General features: G+C 48.2%; 1 protein-coding gene across 4 annotated transcripts in view; it reads left to right on the top strand.

The window, feature by feature from the left end:
• Positions 1-2,382: 2,382 nt before the first annotated feature.
• SH3KBP1 (SH3 domain containing kinase binding protein 1) overlaps positions 2,383-23,145 on the top strand; it is a 353,239-nt gene continuing 332,476 nt past the window's right edge. For 2 of the 4 annotated variants that reach the window (XM_019667284.1, XM_019667278.1), the window contains exon 1: positions 2,385-2,769. In XM_019667284.1, the coding sequence (XP_019522829.1) occupies positions 2,766-2,769 (4 nt within the window). In that variant the 5' untranslated portion in view covers positions 2,385-2,765. Of the gene's footprint in view, positions 2,770-23,145 lie in introns of all 4 variants that reach the window. The other 2 variants (XM_019667291.1, XM_019667300.1) reach the window with 2 other exon arrangements.

The following is a 23,145-nucleotide window of genomic DNA, read 5'->3' as shown; positions in this document are numbered from 1 at the left end:
TGGGGGAGAGAATGTCCATTTTTTAATTTAGAGAAACTACAAATGAAAAAAAATCTATAGTGTTTTGAGTAGAATTGATTCAACTTAGTTTACTTAAGGCATTAAATTAGGGCACAGCTCAGGAATTTGTAAAAATATTAAGTCTTGCCATCAGTCTTTTTTTGTGTGATAAAATGACAAATGTCTCCATGTAGGAAGCATACCGATTCAGGAGTAGGGGCATAGCACTCTGGTTCAAGAAGGAAGAGGTATACCCTGAAATAGACCAGAGCTAAAACAAGACACAAAAGTTCAGGTGGTCTGTCTTCACTTGTGTGAAGCTGGGAAAACAAGTCAACGAGAAGACTGACTTCCCCATGTAGGACAGAGATGAGTAAGATTAAGCAAGACCTAAGACAAGCTGCTGATTTTTGCCCCTGAGCCCTACCGAGTTCAGCCACCAGTTTGCTGCTTTAGGTGTACTGGCCTCTGCCACATCCAGGTAACTGCAGCCATGGTGGGCATCATCAGCAGTGTTCAAAGCCTGCACATATTGCTCTGAGAACGCATGAAGCAGCCAGGGAAGAGTCCTCAGCATGGAGATGCTGGTCCGCTACAGGTCCAGCGCAGCTATTTCCATGTTGAAACAGGCCCACTTTCAGAGCTCTGAGTCTCTTGGAGAGATGGATATGGTGGCCCAGTGACCCTGGCCTTAGCAAAGAGAACCCCTTCTGGGATTGGGCAGACTCCAGACCAGTTCTTCTGGGTGGGGTTCAAGAAAAAAATAAAAGCCCCAGTAACAGGGGGCCTTAGCCAGGCTATATGAGTTTCAGGGTTTGTCAACTCTAAGATCATATCACAGGCCTCATCATCCTGGTAAGCTAAGGCATGTAATGCGTGAGGCTCCATGGTGCCTGGCGCAGGTGTAACTGAGTATTCACCCGTGCCTGCAACACTTCAGATTCTTAATTTCCATGTTCCTCAGGATTCTGCTATTGATGTCATTACTACCTTCTCAGCAGCTGTGTGGATAGGTCTTTGCCCCTGGATTAGTCTGTTTAGATTGCTCTGACGCACATGGAAAGTATTTAGAAAGATGATGCTACTGATCTTTTGTTCGTTAAGATCCTGATGCTGGGGGTGGGATGTGTGTGTGTGTGTGTGTGTGTGTGTGTGTGTTTTAAAGCTAATGAAAGAGTTATAAGAATATCTTTCTGCAGAAATCCCGGGATGTAACTAATTTATGAGTTGTCCCAACATCACAGGTGAGGTATGAAGACAGCCCTATATTGGGTAGGGGGTCACATTTTATTGATCACCTGTGGGTCTACTAACCCTCTGCCTCCTCCATTTTCCAGGGGCCAGTGATTTAAATGCTTCATTGTCTTATTTTCTCTCTTCCTGAATGTCTCCCATCTATTTCACTATCTCTTTTCTACCACCAGATGGTGGAAAGGGAAAAGAAAATAACGGGAAGGTAGATGAATGTGCTGGCTGGCAGAGTAGATCTATGAACAGCGTGGTGGTGAATGGATCCAAAAAGGAGTTCCTGAGTTACTCATAAATTCCCACGAATTTCCTATTTTCACTTTAGTGCCCACTTGAGGGTGGGCTGCGCAGGTATGGGGGTCAATAAAACACAATGATGCCTGTTGGGGAGGAAGTTAGACCTGACCTCAGTGGATTTCTGAGAACATCAGAGCCTGTGAACATTGCTGAGCAACCGAATCCCACCTGGCCCAGGCACCAGAGGCACGGGGTTAGGGGTCCCTGGGAGAATTTGAGGGGCGATGTGCCCCACTGCGCCTTTCTCTGTCTTTCCACATCTCCATCCCACCACCTCCTACGTGCTAACTCGCACCTGGTCTGCCTTTCCCACGCTACACTGAAGGGACAGAGCATTTCTCTCCCTCCATAGGGACCCCTTCCCCCTCCTTCCCAACAGCCCTCTCTGTGAAGCCTTATTCTGGATTACCTCGACCACCCCGCCCACCCCGGGTTACCAGCTATCACCCTCAGCAGGTGTTCGGCCCCTCACCTGCCCATGGTCTTTCCTCCCCCAGCCCGTGTCCCCCTCTGGTCACGCCCTCGCGATCCGCTCCTTCCACCTCCTTTCCCACGTGCTCTTCCACTCGGACGCCCCCTCCCCCGCCGACCCCTTCTCCGGTCTCGAGGAGTCTCGCGGCATTTCCCGGGGCGTTAGCCGAACCGCCGCGGGTGGGGGGCGTCCTTGCGCGGAGCTGGGTCCCAACCCAGCGGGCGGTGAGGGGGGCGCCCGAACGCCGCAGCCGCAGGGACGCCCCGCCCCTCACAGGCCCCGCCCACAGGCCCCGCCCAGGGCCCGCCCCCGCCCTGGCCGCCGCGCGTCCCCGGCAGGCGGAGCCGCAGGAGCACCGCGGCAGTGGCGAGGAGGAGGGGAGAGCGGGCGGTGCGGCCGCGGCTGCCGGGTGCTGGGCTGGGCGGCGCTTTTTTTTTTTTCGCAATTTCCACTCGCGGGGAGCAGGAAACCCGGCGCAGCCGGGCGCAGCGGGCCGCGATGCAGCAGCAGCAGCAGCAGGAGTCGCCCCGGGGCAGCAGCGGCAGCAGCAGCAGAGGCAGCAGCGGGCGGCGCTGAGCCGCCGTGGCCGCCGCTACTGAGGAAGAAGCCGGCCCAGCCGCTGTGTGCGGATCCCCGCGCCCCAGTCCCGGCTCCCCGACCCCCGCGCCTCTACCCCATCGCCTCGACCCCCGCGTCCGCCTCCGCCAACTTTCACGCTGCCTCGGCGGCCCGGCCCGGCTCGACGCCAATGGGTGAGTGGTGGGCCGCCGGTGCCTGGGTGCCCGGGTGCCCGGGTGCCCACCTCAGCCTGGGGGCGGCGCGCCTGTCTCAGGATTGCGGAGCCGGGGAGGGCGCCCCGGGGGCAGGGCATCGGCGGGTGACACAGCGGTGGGCGCCCTGCCTGCCTCGCGCACCCCCATTTACTCCCACTCGCGCCCACGTCCCTGCCAAGCCCGCGCGGCGCTGACTGGAACCCCGCGGGGGCCCGGGCGGAGGACCGCGGGGGCCGTCCCGGGGCGGCTGGGCTGAGGGATACAGGGGGTGTGGTTGGCTTTTCGGGTGGGCGGAGAGAGTTTGGTTTTGGCCATTTTCTCGCCCCAGCGCGCCCTCCTCTGCGCTGAGGACGCGGTTACCGGGAGCTGGTGGGCTCCGGCCCTGCTCGGGATTCGCGCTGCCTCTGCCTTGCCCCGCCGTGGGGGAAGCGGGCATCTCGGGGTCTCAGGCAGCTGGGGGCCGGATTGTCTTTGCTGAGGGCTCGCGTTGTGGGGGGCGGGGAACGCTCCAGTACCCGGCCTGGCGTGCCATCCTCAGGTCCTGAGTGCCTGACGCGCCTCCCTGGGCGCCCCTCTTCATGCCCTGATCCCCTCTCTCTGTCTCTACCTGCCTGCCTTCCTCAGCCCGGGAGCTTTCCACTCCATGATGCTCCACTTCCCACATTCTCGAAGTCTGCAGGCTCGGGGAACTGGAAAGGGTGATCCAGTCCTTGATTTACTGATAAAACATCAGTTCCAAGTAGGTAACTAACCATTAGGCCTCCTGGGTCCCACCTGGTATAGACCCCTAGCACTGGAGCCACCTTGCTGCCCAGAGGACATTATACTTTACTGGGCAAAGGACTTGTGATTGCCTGGGCTATTAAACGTTTGGTCCACCCAGGTAATATTCTGGTTGGCAGCCAGTCTCTGTTTTTCATGCCTTTGGCAGATTATTTTAGGGTGTTTCTAGGCCAAGCATAGGAAAGCTATAGATTATAATAAATTATAATAAAGTGAGACCTTTCTGTGTTCAGATAATAGGATTTGGGTAGGTGAGTCAGAAAGTGATAGGTGAGCAGTCATAGGATGCACATGAAGACAGATGTACTGGAAAAGGGGAGCTTTAACCTAGTCAGTTGTTGACAGGTAAAGTTAAAATCCCATTTGTGGTCATTTGTCAAAATGGTTTTCCTTCTCTAAAGTGGTGGTGATCTAATGGCCTCTCAGCTTCAATGTCACTTTTTTTCTCGGTGTCCTTCTCTGATCCCCGCACCATCTCAGTCTAAATTAGTTCCTCTCTGTTGCCCTTTCTCCCATAGCACCTTTTCATTTTTGTATAGCAGTATTACATATTGAGTTTGTTTAACATTTATCTCCCTTACTGTAAGCTCCATGACCATAGGGACAGTGCTACTGTGTTGCACCGTTTTGCTCAGCACTGTTTTCTTTGGTGCGTGGTATGGAGCAGGCCCTAAATAAAAAGTTATTGAATGAATGCATGGATGAATGAATGAGTATGAAACCCTCCTACTCTGCAGAAGACAAAACATTTAGCTCTCCACACTCCTGTTTTGCTTCTGCACGTAATAAGATGCTTTAGTTCATTAACAAAAGTATATACTTTAAAATCGCCGATCACTTTAGTAACAAATTGGTTTTTCCATAGGTGACCAACAATGCTGTTGGTTTTTATTAAAGATTTTTATTGGGGAATTGGGGGAGGGAACAGCGTTGGGGAATCGGGGAAGGGGAACAGACAAGTTGCTGTCCTTTTGTTCTTCAGTCTAGTTGTGGAGGACGTCACTTCACTGGCCCATGTTGGTATTGTGATCATTTCGCTCTTCCCGGCTGATGCAGCCAGTCACCGGCTGTTGGAGGGCCGCTCACGGTAGCTCACAGTAGCCCACTGCAGCCCCACTGCAGCCCCACTGCAGCCCCACTGCAGCCTGTCTTCACCAGCAACTCACGGCAGCCCAGCTCCAGGTCAAGCTGTTGTTCACCATCTTAGCTGTAGAGGGCACACCGTCACTGGCCCCCATGTGGGATCTGAACCGGCGACCCTGCTGGTCAGAGCCCACGGTCCCAAGCCAACTCCCAACCAACTGAGCCACTCGGCCAGCCCCTACAATGCTGTTTTGATCACCTTTCATTTTGGGTGGGTTGCCGAAAGGGTTGCACACACACAAAAAAGAAGTTAGATCCAAATGTCCTCCCATGGCTGGAGTGTGCTTTCTCTGTCTTGGTGGGAAGAGGACCAAGTTCTATTTCAGAAGAAACAGACCTGTTAATCTGTCATTCAAGTCTGAACCTTCATTATCCAGAACCTCCAAAGAAAATGAGTGCTTCTGTAGTTTATAGTCCTTACAAGCTTCATCTTTTTTTTTTCTTTTTTTACTGTAGCCATTAGAAATGGGCCAGGGGGCAGGGGGAGAACAGATGCAGAAAGTGATCTTCATTTATTTGAGGTGTTAATAATACTTGGAGGTGATAAGATTAAAATGAATACTGTCATTTAACTCATTAAAATGTTTATAGTGGGATTTAAGATGGTCATAGTTTGTGGCTAAGGATCACTTGCTCTTTTCTAAAGCATCTTCAGCAGTGTATTTGTGATGAGTACAGGTATTTAACAATTGATTCTTTCTTCCGATGGAGCCACCTACCTAACAGTGATATTTCTGAAGTGGGTGCGTGTGTGTGTATCCCTTCCCCAATCTCCCAAGTCTCTCTGGTTTTCAGAAGATTTGTCCAGTTTATCAATTTGATACACCTGCATTCTTACCTGGCCTGGTAATGATGTTTCTGTTGATGGATAACACAATAAAACTGTATTATATGGTCTTTGATCTGAAAAATAACTGAAAAGCATCAAATCCCCAGTCCTGAAATGAACTGTTAGTTGTGAAATGGCCCCTTACAGAAGCCTGCTCGAATGTGCCCTCTGAGCTTGTGGGGAGATGCCTACAGTGCCAGTACAGGGAAAGCCTCTTGTAATTAACAATTGCACACATATTATTATGACCCCAATCTGTGAGTAGTGAAGGATTTGCAAGCCCAGCACATGATTTCCATTTAAAGAATTCCAGAGTAACAACAAAGTTGGGCCTGTTTTTAGCAGTGTATTTTGGTGAGTAGACTGCTTTATGCTAAACTACAGCTAAAATGAATATCACGTGTTGGCCTCTACAAACAGTGTTGAGTTAGAAATGGAAGAAAAGGCTCCACCGTTATCATTCATGACTGTCTGTCCACGACCGCACGGGCGAAACCTTGCTACCGTCCTGGTTGCACAGAGCTTGGTTATTTCGTCTCTGACCACTTGAGTTTTTTTTGCATTGCTGACATTCTCTCATCAACTCTCATATTTGTAATTGTTTTACAGTAGGTTGCATACAATGGTCAGTATTCATCCATTTATCCATTCATCCAGTATTTATTGACCTCCTGCTTTGTGCCAGGCAGTGTGCTCGGAACAGGTGCACAACACACAGACCTGCCGGCTTGGGCTTCTCAGTCTGGTGGAGGAGGCTGACTTTCGTGCAGTGCTCACGACAGTATGTAATTATAAGCATGGCAAGTCTCATGAAAGGAATTCGAGCGGGGAATCTGATTTAGCCTGCAGAGGGGTAAGGACGGTGTCACTGAGGAGATGGTGTTTGAGCTTAAATCTGAAAGTTGAGTAGGAGTTGTCACAGCCCTCCAAGCACACCCCCAGGAACACACTTGGAGTGGAACAAGCCAGTTTTCTTCTCCTTGCAGCGAGGGAGAATGCACACTTCACACACAGGATTGGGCCTGTCTCAGGTGCTTTTGCGGAGCGGTTAAGGAAGCCGGGCATAGCTCTGAACCGGGCGCTGTCAGGAAGCAGGGGTAATCCCATGATTGGGCGTCTTAATAAATCTCATCTGGAAGCAGGGAAGACTAGGCAGAGGCTGTGATGGGTAAAGAAGCAGCAGTCACTCATTAGCTAGGATTGAGGGATGTTTAGTGACGTTTGTGGTTTGGACAAGGTTCATGCTTTGTCCGTGTTCAGACATGATTACTGAGTGGTCTTGTCCCATCCTGGTCACAGAGTGGCCTTGTCAGATGTTGGCGTTCTGAGAAATTGCTTATGTTCAACAGGAAAGTGCCCGGCCAGCTCCCAGATGGCAGGGGCTGCTTTTCTCTGTCCCTAAGTTAACTAAGTGATGAGTCAGAGCAGGAAATAGGAGGTGGTGGGGAGGAGAATGGCTTTCTAGGTATATTCTGTGGCTAATTTCTTAATATCGGCCGGCTCTAGTCCGGGGACTGTTGTTCAACTTGAAGCAGAATGGACAACCGAAATGCTATACCCGGGGAAGGGATCCGGAGTAATGAGGAGCAAGCTGTTGAGAACCAAGAAGTTAGGGCGTCTTTTAGTGGGAAAGACGCGGGGCAGGAAAGTACTAGAATCCTTTCAATGTGAGAAAAGGAGTGTCTCTAGTACGGTGGTTCTGAGTGTGATGTGATTGATACGAGAGACCAGCAGCATCAGCCTCCCCTGGGATCCCATCGGAGACACGATTTGTCTGGTCCCAACTCCGACTTACTGAGACAGGAGCCCTGGGAGTGGAGCCCGGCAGTCTGTATTAATGAACCCTCCAGGTGGTTCTGATGCCCGGTCAGGGTCAAGTGTAGAAGCTTCTCAGCTTGCAGTTGAGAAAGCTGAGGTCCAGAGTATGTGGGTCACCAAAGAGTACATGGGCACTCTGGTTATAAAATAAAATGCTGCTTTAAGTGACAGCATCTTAGAGAAGGAGAAAAGTATGCTTCTAGTTCAGAACAAACTTCTCATGGAGTTACTAGGTCAGCAGTGTTGATTCCTCCATGAATCCGGCCCAAGCCAGACCTCCAACACCTTGGCATTAGTGACGCTGGCCGGCCCATCTCAGTGTTAGTCACCTGGACTTTTACCAGAGTGTCACACAGGTCTTTCCCACCATCCGTCTTTCCCCTCCGTCCTCTTTAGAAGGGACATTGTTAGTGTTATTAGGATTTTCAATGTTTGTCCATGATTTTCTGTATCTGGTACCTGTATTAGATTCCAGTTGCTCCTGTAACAAATCACCATAAACTTGGTGCCTAAGAACACCACAGGCTTATAATCTTAAAAGTTCTGGAGATTGGAAGTCCAATACAGGTCTCACTAGGCTAAGATCGCGATGTCAGCAGGGCTCCGTTCCTTGTGCAGGCTCTAGGGGAGAATCCCTTTTCTTGCTTTTTCCAGCTCCCAGAGTCTGCCCACATTCCTGGGCTCGCGGCCCCCTTGCATCTGCCAAGCCAGCAATGGCCAGTCAAGCCTCTCATATCTTATCACTCTGATCCTGCCTCTCTCTGCCATGTTTAAGGAGGGGAGCGATTGCATCTTTTTAGTCACTGTGTCCCTGTGCCTGGCACATGGCAAGCCTAAAATAAATATTGGTTGAGGTAATTATTATTCCTAACCTTCCAGTTAACTTCACCCAGGTGTGTCTTAGTCACCGCAAGCAGAGCATGTCGTAAACTGAGCTCAGCATCTCTCCTCCATGCTACCTGCCCTGACTTATCCCCGATTTTCTTGACGGTATTACCACCTTTCCTGTCAGTTCTATAGGTATTCTTTTCTTTGCCTTGCCTCTTCCTCCTCCTCCTTCTCCGCCTCTTAGCACCTCCCAATACACAGTCAATCCCCAGAGCAGCGGTTCTCAACCTGTGGGTCGCGACCCCTTTGGGGGTCGAACAACCCTTTTACAGGGGTCCCCTGGTACTCGTATGTGGGCGTATCTGCATGTGGGCCTGGAGACGGATAGAGGAGCGGTGTCTCGGTTCCTAAGACCATCGAAAATATGTGTTTTCCGATGGTCTTAGGTGACCCCTGTGAAAGGTTGAGAACCGCTGCCTAAGAGGCTGTTTATACAAAGTGGCGCTGGTTGAACAGCATTGGGTCTCTCTCCCTAGTAGCTCTCTCATNGATAGAGGAGCGGTGTCTCGGTTCCTAAGACCATCGAAAATATGTGTTTTCCGATGGTCTTAGGCGACCCCTGTGAAAGGTTGAGAACCGCTGCCCCAGATGTTTCTGGAATTAACCCCACATCTCCTATTCTGCAGCTGTTTTAGATCGTGACTGCCTTAGCGGAGCCTGTGTGAAGCCCAGCACCCACCCCAAGCCTTTCCTTGTTCCATGCTTGTTCAGGCCTCTGAGCCTTCCCCACGTAATTCCCTTGATGGGGAGCAATTTTACTCTCTCCTCTGCCCTGTAATCGCCCCATATTAGTTTCCTCTTGCTGCTGTAACAAATTACTGTGAACCCAGTGGCGTTAAACAACATCAGTTTGTAATCTTACACTTCTGGAGGTCAGAGGTCCAAACTGGAGTTTTACTGGGTTAATATCAAGTCTGCAGGGCTGCTTCCTCCTGGAGGCCCTAGGGGAGAACCCATTTCCTCCAGCTTCTAGAGAGGCCCGCATTCCTTGGCTTGTGGCCACATCACTCTAACCTCTGCTTCTGTCCTCATAGCTCCTTCTTTCTAGCTCTGACCCTCCTGCCTTCCTTTTAGAAGGACTGTTGTGTTAGACTGGGCCCACCTGGATAATCTAGGATACCCTACCCATCTCAAGATCCTTAACTTAATCACATCTGGAAAGTCCCTTTTGCCATGGAAGATAACGTAGTTACAGGTTCTGGGATCTAGGGTGTGGACATCTTTGGGGGGCTGTGACTCAGTCTTCCACACCTCTCGTTCATCTTTTGAAGCCTGCTCCAATGGTGGCTGTGCAACACTTTGTCTTGTATTAAGTCTGTTCATCTCTGACTGGATGTCCTCAACTCCACTGTCTTGCCTCGTTGCCTGGCATACAATAACTGCCTTATGTTCACGAATGAATGAAGGAACAAGCCATTCACCCAAGTACAGTTACTACTTGAAATGCTCCAAGGCTATTGGTTGCCAGGAGTATGTGTTCAATTCTGGAAAATCCCCCAGGCAGAGCCTGCTGACAAGGTCTGTTTGTTGACAGTTCATGGTGACCTGCACTGCAGTGAATGAGAAGGGTGACGCCACATGTGTCACACAGCTTCAACAAGAACAGCAAGTTTTGAGAGAGAAAATTCTGTCTGGCACTGGTTCTCGACGGAGGGCGATTCTGCCCTCCAGGGGGACATTTGGCAATGTCTGGAGATACTTGGTTGTGGGGGGAGGGCAGTCTACTGGCATCTGGTGGGCAGAGGCCAGGGACCCTGCTCCATATCCTGCAATGCACAGGGCAGCCCCCGCCAAAGTGTTCTGGTCCGCATGTTGGGGAAGCTGGCCCTGAGTGGTACCCAGATGGCTGGGGCATCATTTCCCTCCTTCAGCACTAGCCGCTCTGGAACACAAGGTTTTCCTCTGGAGCCACAGCCTTTGTTTTATGAATGAACCAGGAAGTCGCTGGAGAGCTGGACTCTTTGCCACTTTCACCATTTTGTTCCTTGAGTAGAAAGTGTTTTAATACAGCTCTTGCCCCTCTCTGTCAATACCTGGGTTGTGAAGTTGTTAAACGTATGTGTTCCACGTTTGCCTCCCCTGAGGTTTTGCCTTCCTAATGGCATGTGCTTATGCTGAGTGACAGATGATGGGTCCTTCTGCCCCTCACACGTCGGTTCCTGGAACTGAAGAGCTGGAAGGGTCCTTGGCAGTCATGGCCAGCACCATCAGATGATGAAACTGAGACTCAGAGAGGCAAAGTGACACGGTCTCCTAGCTGCAGAACCCAACCCCCTTTCAATATGAGAGAACTAGCAACTTATGTAGGTGCTCAAAACCCAGTAAAGGGCTGGCCGAGTGGCTCAGTTGGTTAAGAGCTCGCTCAAGAGTGTGAGCTCTGAGAAACAGTGGTTCGAGTCCCAGCCCGAGCTGAGCTGCCAACAGGTAGCAGGATGGCTCAGCTAAAAAAACAACAACAACAAAAAAAACCCAATAAGTGTCAGGCTCCTGCATCCCCCAGTGAGACTTTTTGTACAGGCTGTTTCGCTGGTAAGTTTTTTTTTTAAACAGCCTTATTGAGATATAATTCACATGCCTTACAATCCACCCATCTAAAGTGTGCAGTTCAATGGTTTTTGATATATTACATTATTAATTTTTAAAATTATGGTAAAATATATATAACAACATTTGCCATTTTAACCATTTGTAAGTGTACAACTTAGTGCCATTAAGTACATTCACAGTGCTGTTCAACCCGCCCCGCTATCTATCCCGAAAACTTTTCATCACCCCTCCTGGGTAAGTTTCTAACTCGAGGGTTCGAGTCCGTGTGCACCGAGGGTTCCTGGACCACCCAGCCATTTTGGAGAACACCTAGAGGAAGCCCAAGGATTCCAGTTAAAATTCCAAAGGACTGGGAAAAGGGAGAGTATGGTTTTGTTGTTTTTTTCATGTTCCCTTTGGAAGGCACTTCATTTTTCTCTGTCCCTCCAGGCACCTCCCTTGGTTACATCTCTGTCGTGTGGGGGAAGTTTGAATGTCTCTACACACTGAAGCATGTGCGAGTTACTTGCTTGGGTAACTTATTTGGCATTTACTGGGGTTCTTTAAAGATATTTCACTCAAGGGAGAAAACCCAGGAATGCCAAACCGACCTCTCGAATTCACTCCCACGCAGAGGGTTGATGGAGTGCCATATTTCTTCACCTCAATTCCTTCAGCTGGCAAAGGTACGCCAGCAACCTGGTTGATTATGAGCGCTTGGTTTGCAACTTGATTGTTATTTTATGGATAATTGTCTTACAGGCAGGTGTATGGTTTTCATGAGGGGACACTTAAGTAAAGCAAAGTGTAGCTCACAGACCTTACTTCAGTGATAAACGTTGCTTATATTTAGCTTTAGGAAGAAAAAACACTAATGACCAAAAAAAACCCCCCAAAAAATAACCCCCCAAAACAAACCAAAACAAAACAAAAAACCCTTCTGATATTTGTCCTCATTGAACTGTATTCAGTTGGCAAGAAAAGCCCCATACAGACCTTTCCTTCCAGTGGCCAGGGAAGTGGTGGGGCCACCACAGGAGGCCGGCCTGTCCCCAGGTCTGGGGACAGAGTGGTAAGATGAAGTGCTGTTCAATTCATGCTGCTGTTTCTTCCTCAGTGCCTTGGATTAAATACTATAAATATTTAAATGCTCATTAATTTCTTACTTTGCATAACAAATTTAAGTCCTTAAGCACCCAAGTTAAGCATGTATAGACAGTTTAAATTACCATCTCCTTAAACTTCCACTTCTTACCAGTCAGTACATAAACATCAGCCCTTGTGTTTTTGCCAGATTTTTCTGGACTGCTCTAGACTTGGAAGACTTAGGGCCCTGTTCTAGGTCTGGTCCTTCGGGGCCACACCAGTTTTATCCATCATGTACCCACTCCCTGTGTGACACGTCTTTAATTAGCTTTAGTGTCCTCTCTAATTGTTCCAACTAGTTCTCATTTTTGTGCCTGGAGCTAGAAGGAGGTGCTTGAATCTTGTTTAGGAGGAGAACTGGAAAAGGCCTCCCTGGCTTTGCTGTCGCCTCCCTTCAGCCAGCTTTTTCGTGCCGCTCCATTTTCTTCCCCAGACTGTTCTGGATGCTGCCTTCTGGGTGAAATTCATTTGACATAAATGGCTTCGTAAATGCACTTTGCCTTTCTCCTATTCTGATCATTAAAAAATCAACAGTCGAAAAGCCTCCTCAGAACAAACAGAATGGGATGGTTTTTCACCACTTAATCAGTGATTTCTCAATGTCACTTTGCTCTCAATAAAATATTAGATGGAGAACAGAGGTGTCAACCCAAATACAGTCTGTCAATTAGCGACACCTAAAGCAGGTTGGGCAAAGTAAGTGTTTGTCACTTGGTGGTGATTTTTTTAGCTTAATTGCTCCTTTGTCAGAAAAGAAAGTAATTAGCTTGGGGCAGGGGAGGATGGGGGTAGGAGTGTCACCAATTGAGGAAAAATGTTGAAAGGGGAAACAGTTCACAACCTTCATCTGTTTATTGGGCATAGAGGCTAGCTGCTTGCCGGAGAAATGTTTACATTATTTTCTCAAGTTAGTGTTTAGACTAGGTTATACATCCACGTGATCAAAGTTCAAAAGGTGAAAAGAACTTACAGTGAAGAGTCCCCCTTCCCTTGCCAGTCCTCCTATGGTCCAGGGACCCTCCCCAGAGGTTGTCGATATTTTATTTCCTGTAAATTCTTCCACGGAGATTGCATGCATATACCAATAGATAGGCATTTCTGTTATATTTCCCTCCATTTTCCCTCATGATTAATTGATCGTCGGAGAACTAATATCTAGCTTGTGAGTTTTTCTCTGGGGATGTGCATTGGGTGTGCCTCTGTCCTCCCCATCTGCTTGTGGTGGAGGGAGCAGCTGTATTTTGGAAGAGTTCTCTAGAAGGTTCTGCTGTGTACTCCTGAGTCTCTACTGATCTGGGTCCTTGACTGGTAGAAACTTTGTCCTGGACCTTAACTGATCTGGACCTCGCTTCTCAACTGAGTTAGGAAGTGTCTTTCCACTGTCATGTCGTGTGAGGAAGTCAAGCAGAGCCTGCTAACCTGAAAAAGTTGGGGGGGGTTATTCCAGGGCCCCAAGAAGCCCCGGAAGCGGGGATGGGCCAGCTTCCCAGCATGCCCTCCGGCCATCTGGCCTTCCTGTCCCGTCCCCTTTCTTCTCACTGTGCAGCTCATTCACGAGGCACAGCACAGTTCCAGCCACTTGCTAAGAGTGACTTGATTTGGCCCCAGTTCCAAACCCCTACTAGTGAGGCTCTGAGCCCACTGGACACACAGGTGGCTGCCCCTTGCCGACACCTGTGAGGGCAGGGACGTGCCCAGTTCTGTGCTGCGTAGATGTTTAAGGAGGGCCTTCTCAGTGCCAGGTGTATGCTAGGTGCTGGGACACAGGGTGACCTGAACGAAGCCCTGCCCCCTGGAGTAGTGCCCATGAGATGGGGGTGCCTGGGGGCCCACTCATGGGGCAAGCACTATGAATGAGGATATTTGAAAGCCTTGAACCAGAATACCTGAAGGTGCCCTGTGCCCATTTTTCCTGGCTTTCTCTTGACAGAGAGGTGATTGGTGTAAGGTGCTGTTGGCGCCTGCTAGGATGTTCCATCTTCTGAGTCCCTTTCACAAGGCTCCCCTGAGAAGGGCTTCTGGCAGTGCCAGGCACAGTTGTGCTTCTGCGTGAATAACAGGGTTATTTTTACCCTTTGAGACCCTGCATTGTGTAACTGAACCCGATTTCTCCTTTTGAGTTGGCAGCACTTAAAAAAAATGTGGATGTCACTTCAGGGGCACTCGGATGGGTTAGTGATAGCACACTGTGGGGGCGGGGTACAATTGTGACATTGTCTGGCCCTTTTAGGGAACCTGTGGGTTTTTAAATGGAGGAAGAGATGAAGACATTGTGAAAAACAGCTACCGCCTGGCGAGTTAACCGCTGAGGCGGAGAGATGTAGGGGAGAAGGGGCCAGAGGACCGTCCCTCTAATGTCCGGCTGCCCACCTCTTTCCAACCTTGTGCCTTCTCTCTCTCTCCTCCCCTCTCTTTGTCCCCTCACCCTGTGTCTCATCCCTCCTCCCCCCACACCCTCCTCCCCCACCCACTCTCCTGCCCCTCTGTTTCCCCCCTCCCTCCCCCGCTCTCTTCCTGTGTCTCTATCCCTTCTCCGTGCTCACACCTCTCCTCCATACCTCCCCTTTTATACACTTTCTCTCCTCCACACCCCCTGCCTTTTTCTCCCCACTTCTTACTAAGGCCCTCTTCTTCCTCCTCTTCCTCTTCCCTCTCTTTTCCCCCACCCCTCTCCGCACCTCTCTTCCTCTCTCCCTCCCCCATCTCTCTCAACACTCCCTCTTTCCCTCAACTCCCTCTCTTTCTCATACCTCTCCCAGTTCTTCCTTTAAGCCATCTCCCAGGCAGCGTTGCCCCATGCCTCAGGATTCACACCTCATACCACAATCTCCTTTGCTCATTTAGAAGTACTGTAGCCGGTGAAACTAGATGAAACTGTCGTTTATAATGTGCGGTCTAAGGTCAAGATGGCCACATCAGGATGTGTGGTCCCCTGGGGAAGAGGAAACCTTTGGGGAGTGTGCCCCTGTGAGCACATGTGGGATGGGCTCCTGCTTCTCAGGGCAGGGAGAGCCAGGAGACTGGAGTGACAGGCGTGGGGAGGTGTCCCCAGCCCACAGCCTTGGGTGGCCTCCCCAAGAGCAGCTCCCTGCCAGTGTGGGCAGTTGGGAGGATGGCAGAGAGAGCTCCATCCCCCAGGTGAGGGGAGGGGCAGGTGTGTCTTCTTCTAGCTCCAGTAATCTCTAACCTTAAAAAATGGTTTTTGTTATAAACATATAATGACTATATATTATAGAGTTTAGAAAATAGGGAGCAGGAGAATTTAAATTGACCGCTCATACAGTACCCCAATACAACCATATCATTTTATTTTGGCATATGTCTTTTTAGGCTTTTCGTGGATTTATGTACATGTATTGTAATATATGTGATTATATGTCCTGTCCTGGTTTTTTTTTCCACTTAACTTCATAGTCATCTTCAAAGCCAGCGTTTTTAGTAGCTGAATATTTGAGTTCATGAGTCTTACATAACCATTCCCCTACCATTGAGCATTTAGGTTGCTTCTCTAATGTTGATATTATAAGCGAGGATGTGATGGACATAATCTCCTTTCCTATGTTTTAAGGAAATCAGGTTGTAGGCAGGGTGACATTTCATATCCACTCTTCATTTCCAGAGCCTCCAAATGACTGCAGTGGCCCATGAGGATGATAAAGGTAGAGGAGTTCAGTCCCTGGGGATCATTACATGTAACACTTGCTGTCTTTGTGTTTGCTTTCGGTTTTAGTTCAAGAAACTATGTGCTCATATGGCTTATCATCCCTTCTATACTGTGTGTGTGTGTGTGTGTGTGTGTGTGTGTGTGTGAGAGAGAGAGAGAGAGAGAGAGAGAGAGAGAGAGAGAGAGAGAGAGAGAAGGAGACTGCTTGTGGGGCTCTCATACTCCACAGCACTGAAGCTAGTTCATTGCACCATTTTGAGATGATTAATCCTGATTTGGTGCTCAGGTGTGAAGTACTTCACACCCTGACTGGCATTTAAAGGAACCTTGTTTCCCAGACCATGGGGAAAACTGTGCTGAACGCCCTAGGCCCTTAACGTGACTTCATATTGGCTGGGATATGGGTCCAAACCCTGTGCTTCTAAGGGAAAGGTCACGGCTGGAATAACCTTCCTGTGACTTCCCAGCTTAGTTGTGTGTCATCATGCACCCCCCTAAAAAACATCGTTCCTTTAGCTGCAAAAGGCACCAGGTACGGGTGGCTGGAGCTCCAGGATCTAGCCTGGAAGAACTGTCTTAAAGCCTCGCCTTCTTGTTGCATCATTTTCGTTAATGGACAGCATTGTGTAAAGTATTCGTTTCTCAGCCACCAAGTATATGTCAAATGTCAGTTCGTGTACAAAAATTTCATTGAATATTTATGATGCCCTCTCTAGGGGAAGTATTTGTGAAAGTTCTAAACTCCATGATAATACATGTTAGAAAGACTTGGTAGCTAATGGGTACCATATACTTCCTTTGTTACATTTTCAAATTGCCAACAAAACCGGCCTGTACTGCTAGGGCAAACGAGACAGTTGACTCAATACTGCTGTATATTGGAATTCAATTAAACTCTACAAGTGTTTATTGAGTGCCTATTAAATGTAAGATCTGATAATCAGAGGAACTCAAAGATATCTAAAGTTCCACTCTTTGACACATTTTAGTTAAATTTCTTTTCCCTTTCGGGAGGGAGGAGATTGGGATGTGATCATTTCATGAACCACACAATGAAATAAGCAGTTAAACTGAGGGGTGTTTATTTGAACAAGTTCCGTTTATCCAGAAAGGAGAAAAGGTGTCAATTTGAGGAACACACATCAAGTTAGAAGACAGTTTTCTGAGAACCTTGAGCTGGCATTCCTTCTTGGCCGCAGTCGTGCAGCTCTGTTCACATGGGTGAGCATGACGGTTCAGTTGCTCATGCTCCCCACCACTCCCTGTTGCCTCTCAGACATGAGCCATGACTGACAATCAGTTGCTAGAGATAGTCAGATTCATACTGTTGTTCCTGGGTCTCCTTACCCTCTTGAGTGCCCTGACTACCCCAGTAGACCATTGAGTTGGCCTTCATACACCCCTACCTAACCTTAAAACTTTTAATTCCCCCCTGAAAATATAACCAGGTTGTGCTCTCCTTGGTGGGGCTGACTCATTCTTTCAGAGAGTTGTTGAAAATTTGCAGGTCACAATGACTATGTGAACCTCTAGGTGGAAGTGCTATTTAATGATTGACTCCAGGTCACTGTCCTTTGAATATTCCAGTTACACCCAACATGGCTGGTATGTTTTTCTCATCTGATAACCTTGGTCCCACCATGTGTCTGCCTGGCCCACGAGTGAGAAATACCAATAGTTCCCAATATCTCCAGCTTCTCTCACTCATCTGAGCTTCAATTTGAGTACCCAGATGCCACCAGCGTCTGTTACACTTTCTTTAGACCAGTGTTGCCATTGACATTGGCTGCTGACATGGTGTGTTGGTGCTCTGCTGGTTGTGCCTGGGAAGCTGCTGTTTTAAAATAGATTGTCCTGTCAAGAGCACCCAGGTGGTGGACCTTCCGTGGTGGGAAAATATATTTAAAGACACAGCATGACTGGAGAGTTCAGCATTAACGCATTTAGGGGTGGGATATGGGTAACTAAAACCAGGGCCGGTTTGGGGAATTGTGGGTAAGCAAATTTCTGTACTCTTTTGAGTCAGGGCGGGGAGAGAAGGGTGGGGTGAGGAACAAGGGGGAGGAGGGGGGCCTCATCCAATTTCTGTGCTACCTCAGGTTCCCCCCAGCCCCCCAACCTGGCAGCTTGTTTTAGGAATCTTCTTTGTTTTTTCTTCTGCTATAGATTGCTTTGTTGTGAAATGGGGGAGCTAAGTTGATAATTTGTCAAATTTATGTGCATCAATTTTTGGATCTAAGGTAGGGGAGACTCTACCGTGATGACTTAGGCATCTGCCAGACTCATTAGTCCTTGGCTGGCTCCAGCAACACCATCGCCTCCCTGCCCTCCCTGCCCGATCACTTCCCTCCATATTGTCCTAGGCCCGGTCCTGGGAAATCTTGGCTCTCAGCCTGGAGCTGACGAATTCTTGCTTAGGATGTGGAAGGGAATAGCATGCCTGACTAAAATAATTCATGCCTGCTGTAGTCATAATTTCACTTTCCTGGACTTATAGTTGTAAAAGGGAAGAAACCACCAATTGGGGCTGAGTTATTTATTTCTTGAGGGTGGGGGATTCATGAGACATTTTCTGTATTTTTGCCTTCTTCTGTCTGCTGGAAAATGGAAGGAAATCCGATTTGTTGTAGGCAGACATCATTCCCTCTTCCCTTTCCTTCCTCCCTCCCCACTCCTAAACCGGACGCTTCCAGATGCATGGAAGGGTCACTATTTGAAGAGAGGACACAGGGCATGTGCTGGCTCAGGAAGCCCCAATGGGGACTGCAAGGACCCCCCCCAAATCATGCTCCATGGACCATAGTTTCCTGTGGCGCCAACGCAAAAACCATGGCCTTCGCCTCCACGCCGGTAACCCAGCACCTGGCACAGTGTCTCAGCCAGAATGGGCAGCGAAAGAAAAATATGTGTTGAATGAGTAAAAGCAGCCTATGATGTATGACTCTAAAACCAATCTCGTTTCCCCAAAGCGCGGCGGAAATTGGTATTTCATGGTATCGCTTATGTGCATCTCCTGTGCACATCGCAAGTGGTCAGGAGCGACTGAGAAAGGCAGCGCTGCTGATTCTTTCCCGCTGTTGGCCCTGCCTTTTCTTTAGGTATATTTACATGTTTGGAAGTATGTCTCTTTTGAAAGCTCTGAAGAAATCAGTAAAAATTACCCCTGATGAGGTCTGTAGGAGGATTTTGGGAGCATGCCAGCATCTGTGCCCAGACCACTTGTCCCATACATGTAAGAGTCTTCCTGTGACCCTAACTTAACCATTAACAAACATTTCCTTTGCATTGAACTTGTCAAGAAAAATACAAATCAATGATTGCCCCTTGTGTAGGGTGCCCTGTTGTGAGGGCAGCGGCAGACTGGCTTGGTGCACTGTTCCCTCCAGAGTTTCCTTGCCGTGGCTCCACCACAGATGTCTTCCACCTTATCTTTCTTAGTTGTGGTCAGCCTTCAGGCTTGCCACACTTCCTCCTGGGGACATAATGAAGCGCGTGCATGCCTCCTGGGTTGTGCAGAGCAGATCTGAGATAAAGGAGCCAGCCTGCTCAGTTCTGCAGGGTTCTCATCCTGCATTTTAGGGAAGTGTCGCTGTGCAATGCACGATGTTTATCTTCTCTTTTCCTCTTGTTGTCCTTTATCTTTAGCCTGAACCCAGTCCCTGGAGTTTCCCTTCAGGATTTTTTGTCTTCCTCCCAAGGGAGTAATTGTTTAGAAAATACCCTCTTGTCAAAAACATAATGTCCCCAATATCATAAATTGGTAGTGGAAACGCCCCTGTCATTTGGCTTAATATTTTGGCTGTGGCTGATGGTTGGGAGATTGCAGCAGGATGGCCGGTCCCTTTGGAAGCCACTTGGGTCGACTAGACTGTTGGCCGTCTGGTGTTTTCAGTGTGTGAACGCTCATTTGGAGACCAGCCCACTTGCCACAGGCATTCCAATCCTGTAATGCTTTCATGCTTTAGAAAATTTTAGGAGCCATATGCTGCTGCACAGGTAACCAAGACTTGCTAAAAATAGAGCTTCAATGGCCCACTCTTCTGGCTTTGGAAATCATGGCCCTGTATTTTTAGGCCAGCCTTTGCTCGCCATAACTATTTTCAAGCCGGGGAAATAGGAATCCTTAAACAAGACCTATGTTTGTTGACTGCTGTTAGCGTTTGAACTCCCAGCTAGCTGGAAAGAGAATCCTGGTCTATGTAAATAAGGAGTGCTGACAGCCATGACGTGCCCCTTCTTCACCCCCACCCTCTATTCAGGATGATTCTGTTTTGCTGTGCACTTAGGGTACTCGCCACCAGAAATGCATTGACGAGTGAATGCTGGCTCTCTGGGATTTTATGGCACTGGTCAAACAAATCACCAGAACAGATTGGCATACACCACCTTTGAGACCATTGAAGAACAACTTTGGGATGCAGACTCACACACTGTGCGGGGTTGGGATGGTCTGAATGGAAACTGCCATTTTTGTACTTAGTTGCACATTGATGCATTAAATTATAGGTAAGACTAGGCTTACCTTCCATTGCTCATAAGTAATAATCTCATTTTACTATCCCCATTCTTGCCCACCTTTGGTTACAGAAATAACTCTGAGTGGGTTTTCTTTTTAAAGATCTGTGTCAAGCAGATACCTCATAAAAATGGCACAGGTGAAGTGTTCTATTTAGAATTGTCCTGTGACACAATACCACATGAGTTTTCTGTCCCTGGGCACTGGTTCCTTTAGAGGTAAGGCCTAAAGGAATGGAGGCCAATGGCAACCAGTGGCATGGAGCCAGGCCTTCAGGGGAGGCATCCTGAAAGTGCTGTGGACTCTGCATAGATAGTTTTACTTAAGTAAGAATCACTTATTCATTAGGCTTAAAACCAGCTACTGTGGCATTTGATAACCAGATGTATTCCTTTTCTATTGCTGCCATAACAAATTACCACCAAACTAGGAGAATTTACATTTTTACCACAATTAGGGGGATTTTAATTTTTACCACAAAATTAGGCTTCAAACAAAACAAATTTATTGTCTTACTGTTCTGTAGGTCAGAAGTCTGATGCGGGTCTCATTGAACTAAAATCAACGTATCCACTGGGCTGCATTCCTTTCTGGAAACTAGGGAAGTTTCCGTTCCCTTGCCTTTTCCAGCATCTAGAGACTGCCCGTGTTCCTTGGCTCATGGCCCCCTTCCTCCGTCTTCAGAGACTGCACCAGGGGATCCTGTCCTCATATTGCATCACTCTGACCTCTTTGCATCCAACTTGACCTTTTAATCCTTTGGATTAATTAGGTCCACCTGGATAATTCAAGCTATTCCCCCTATTTTAAGGTCAGCTGACTAGCACCCATAATTCCATCTGCAATTTTAATGTCCCTTTGCCAGGTTTTCACAGGTCCTAGGGATCAAAATGTGGGCATCACATCAGATAGGGTCAAAGGGCGATCATTTTGGTGGCAGCCTGTGTGGAAGACAGCTTCCATCTTCGTAGAGTTTGAGGAAGTTGAGAAGGCTTCTCTCAGCCCGGCGGGCCATGAAGCTTGTCAGTTACCTTGTTTCTCTGTAGGACCATCCTGGAATTTTGATGATCCTGGCTGACCCTCATCTAGGGCCACCCTTCCAGGGATGCTGGGGTGGGGGAGCTTGAAAAGGAGCAAGGAGTTAGGATGGCTGGTAACAGCTGGGCTGGCCAGCAGAGGGGAATGAGGAAGCAGGGGGATGAGGACAGGAAATGACAGATGAGTCTGCCCCTTGGGAGGAAGAAAATAGAAGATGGGGTTGATTACACTGGCCCCAAAGAAAATAAAAGCCTGGGCTTTTTTGTTGTATGCTTTGTGATTGAGTCAACTTGGAGACACTGGGCTAAATAAATTAGTTTGGTCATGTTTTGGACATCCAGTATACTCCGGTCCCTACAAGTCCCAGGGGTTCCGTGTGGATACTTGGTGTCCCAGGGGAGGCATATCACTGTCCAAACGTCTCTCTCTGTCTAGAGAGAGTAGCAGCCCAGCTACCTTGTCCCAGGAGGGCTCTGCTCTGGGGAGCGTAGACTGGTCTGGCACATGCTCCCAGAGCCATAAATGTGTTCTCAGGAATCTTAAGAAATAATCAGTTGTGAACTGACCTAAACTGGCTTGACCTTTGAAGAATTGTCAGACTCTTTTGGGAAACAATTGGTGGGAGCCCTGTGTGTCCTTTCCCACAGCCTCACGACCAAGAGGAATGTTACAGGAAAAGCAAGTCTCAGACCAATTGACCACTCATTCAGGCACTTGTTAGCAAGCAGGCATGGAGAGAGCCCTCAGTCTGTTCTTTAAACAAGGAAAAGCGAGAGCTCGCTGGCCAAGTGAGAGACTTTTAAGGCAGACGTGATGGTATTTCAGTGGCAGCATTCAGCTAGTGCCCAGGGAGGGGACAAGGCCCTTTTTTAATGGTCCACTGTGGGCCCTGACAGAGTCCAGTTCCTAGATTCTTCTGTGTGGTTCTTGCTAGGGTTGGGATGCCAGCATGATATTTTCACCCAATCTGGAGAGCAGGGAGCCATCGCTCATTTCCATGATGCTAACTGACCAGTCTGGGGCAGAGGGGCTGATTCGTCTTTCAAATCCTGACCCACCATCCCTGGAGTGTTCACTTCTAATTTGGGTATTTCAAATGAACACCTTCAGGGTAAGAACTAACTGCTATACATCTGTATATTAATGACACTGTCTATTTTCTTAAGGGTGGATTGATTTTAAAAAGTTTTTCAAGCTTTTGATTTTTTCTTTAGACTTAAGGAAGAGGTGCAAAAATCGTATAGAGAGTTCCCATATGTCCCTCACTCAGCTTTCCCTAGTGTTCACATCTTACATAATCATAGTGCTGTTATCAGAACCAGGAAATCAACATTGGCGTAATGCTATTTACTAAAGACCTTATTTAGTTTCATCAGTTTTTCCACTAATGTCTTTTTTTTTTGGTTCTAGGATCCTACCTAGGATCCCTTATTGTATTTTGTTGTTGTGTCTCCCTGGTCTCCTAAAATCTGTGACATTTCCTCAGTCTTTTCTTGTCTTTCATGACCTTGACACTTTTGAAGAGTATCGGTCAGTATTTTGTTGAATGTCCCTCATTTCGGGTTTTTTTCATGATTGGACTAAGGTTATGCATTTTTTATGGTGGTAGAAATATATATAACATAAAATTTAGTACTTTGACCATTTTAAGTGCGCAATTCAGTGGCATCAAGCACATTCACGACGTTGTGCAGCCATCACCACTATCTGTTCTCAGAACTTTTTCATCATCCCAGAAACTTTGTACCCATTAAGCAGTCACTCTCCAGAACCCCCTGCCCCCAGCCCTGATAACCTCTGTTCTACTTTCTGTCTTTGGTTTCGCTTGTTCTAGGTACCTCATATAAGTGGAATCATATAACGTTTGACTTTTTGTGACTGGCTTCTTTCACTTAACATAATGTCCTCAAGGTTCATCCATGTTGTGACATGTGTCAGAACTTCATTCCTTTTTAAGGCTGAGTAATATTCCCCTGTATGGATAGACCACATTTGGCTTATCCA

The sequence above is a fragment of the Hipposideros armiger genome, unplaced genomic scaffold (genome assembly GCF_001890085.2).
Source record: "Hipposideros armiger isolate ML-2016 unplaced genomic scaffold, ASM189008v1 scaffold_13, whole genome shotgun sequence".
NCBI classification, from domain to species: domain Eukaryota; kingdom Metazoa; phylum Chordata; class Mammalia; order Chiroptera; family Hipposideridae; genus Hipposideros; species Hipposideros armiger.
Note: the sequence above shows the minus strand (reverse complement) of the source record. Positions and strands in the feature narration are given on the sequence as shown.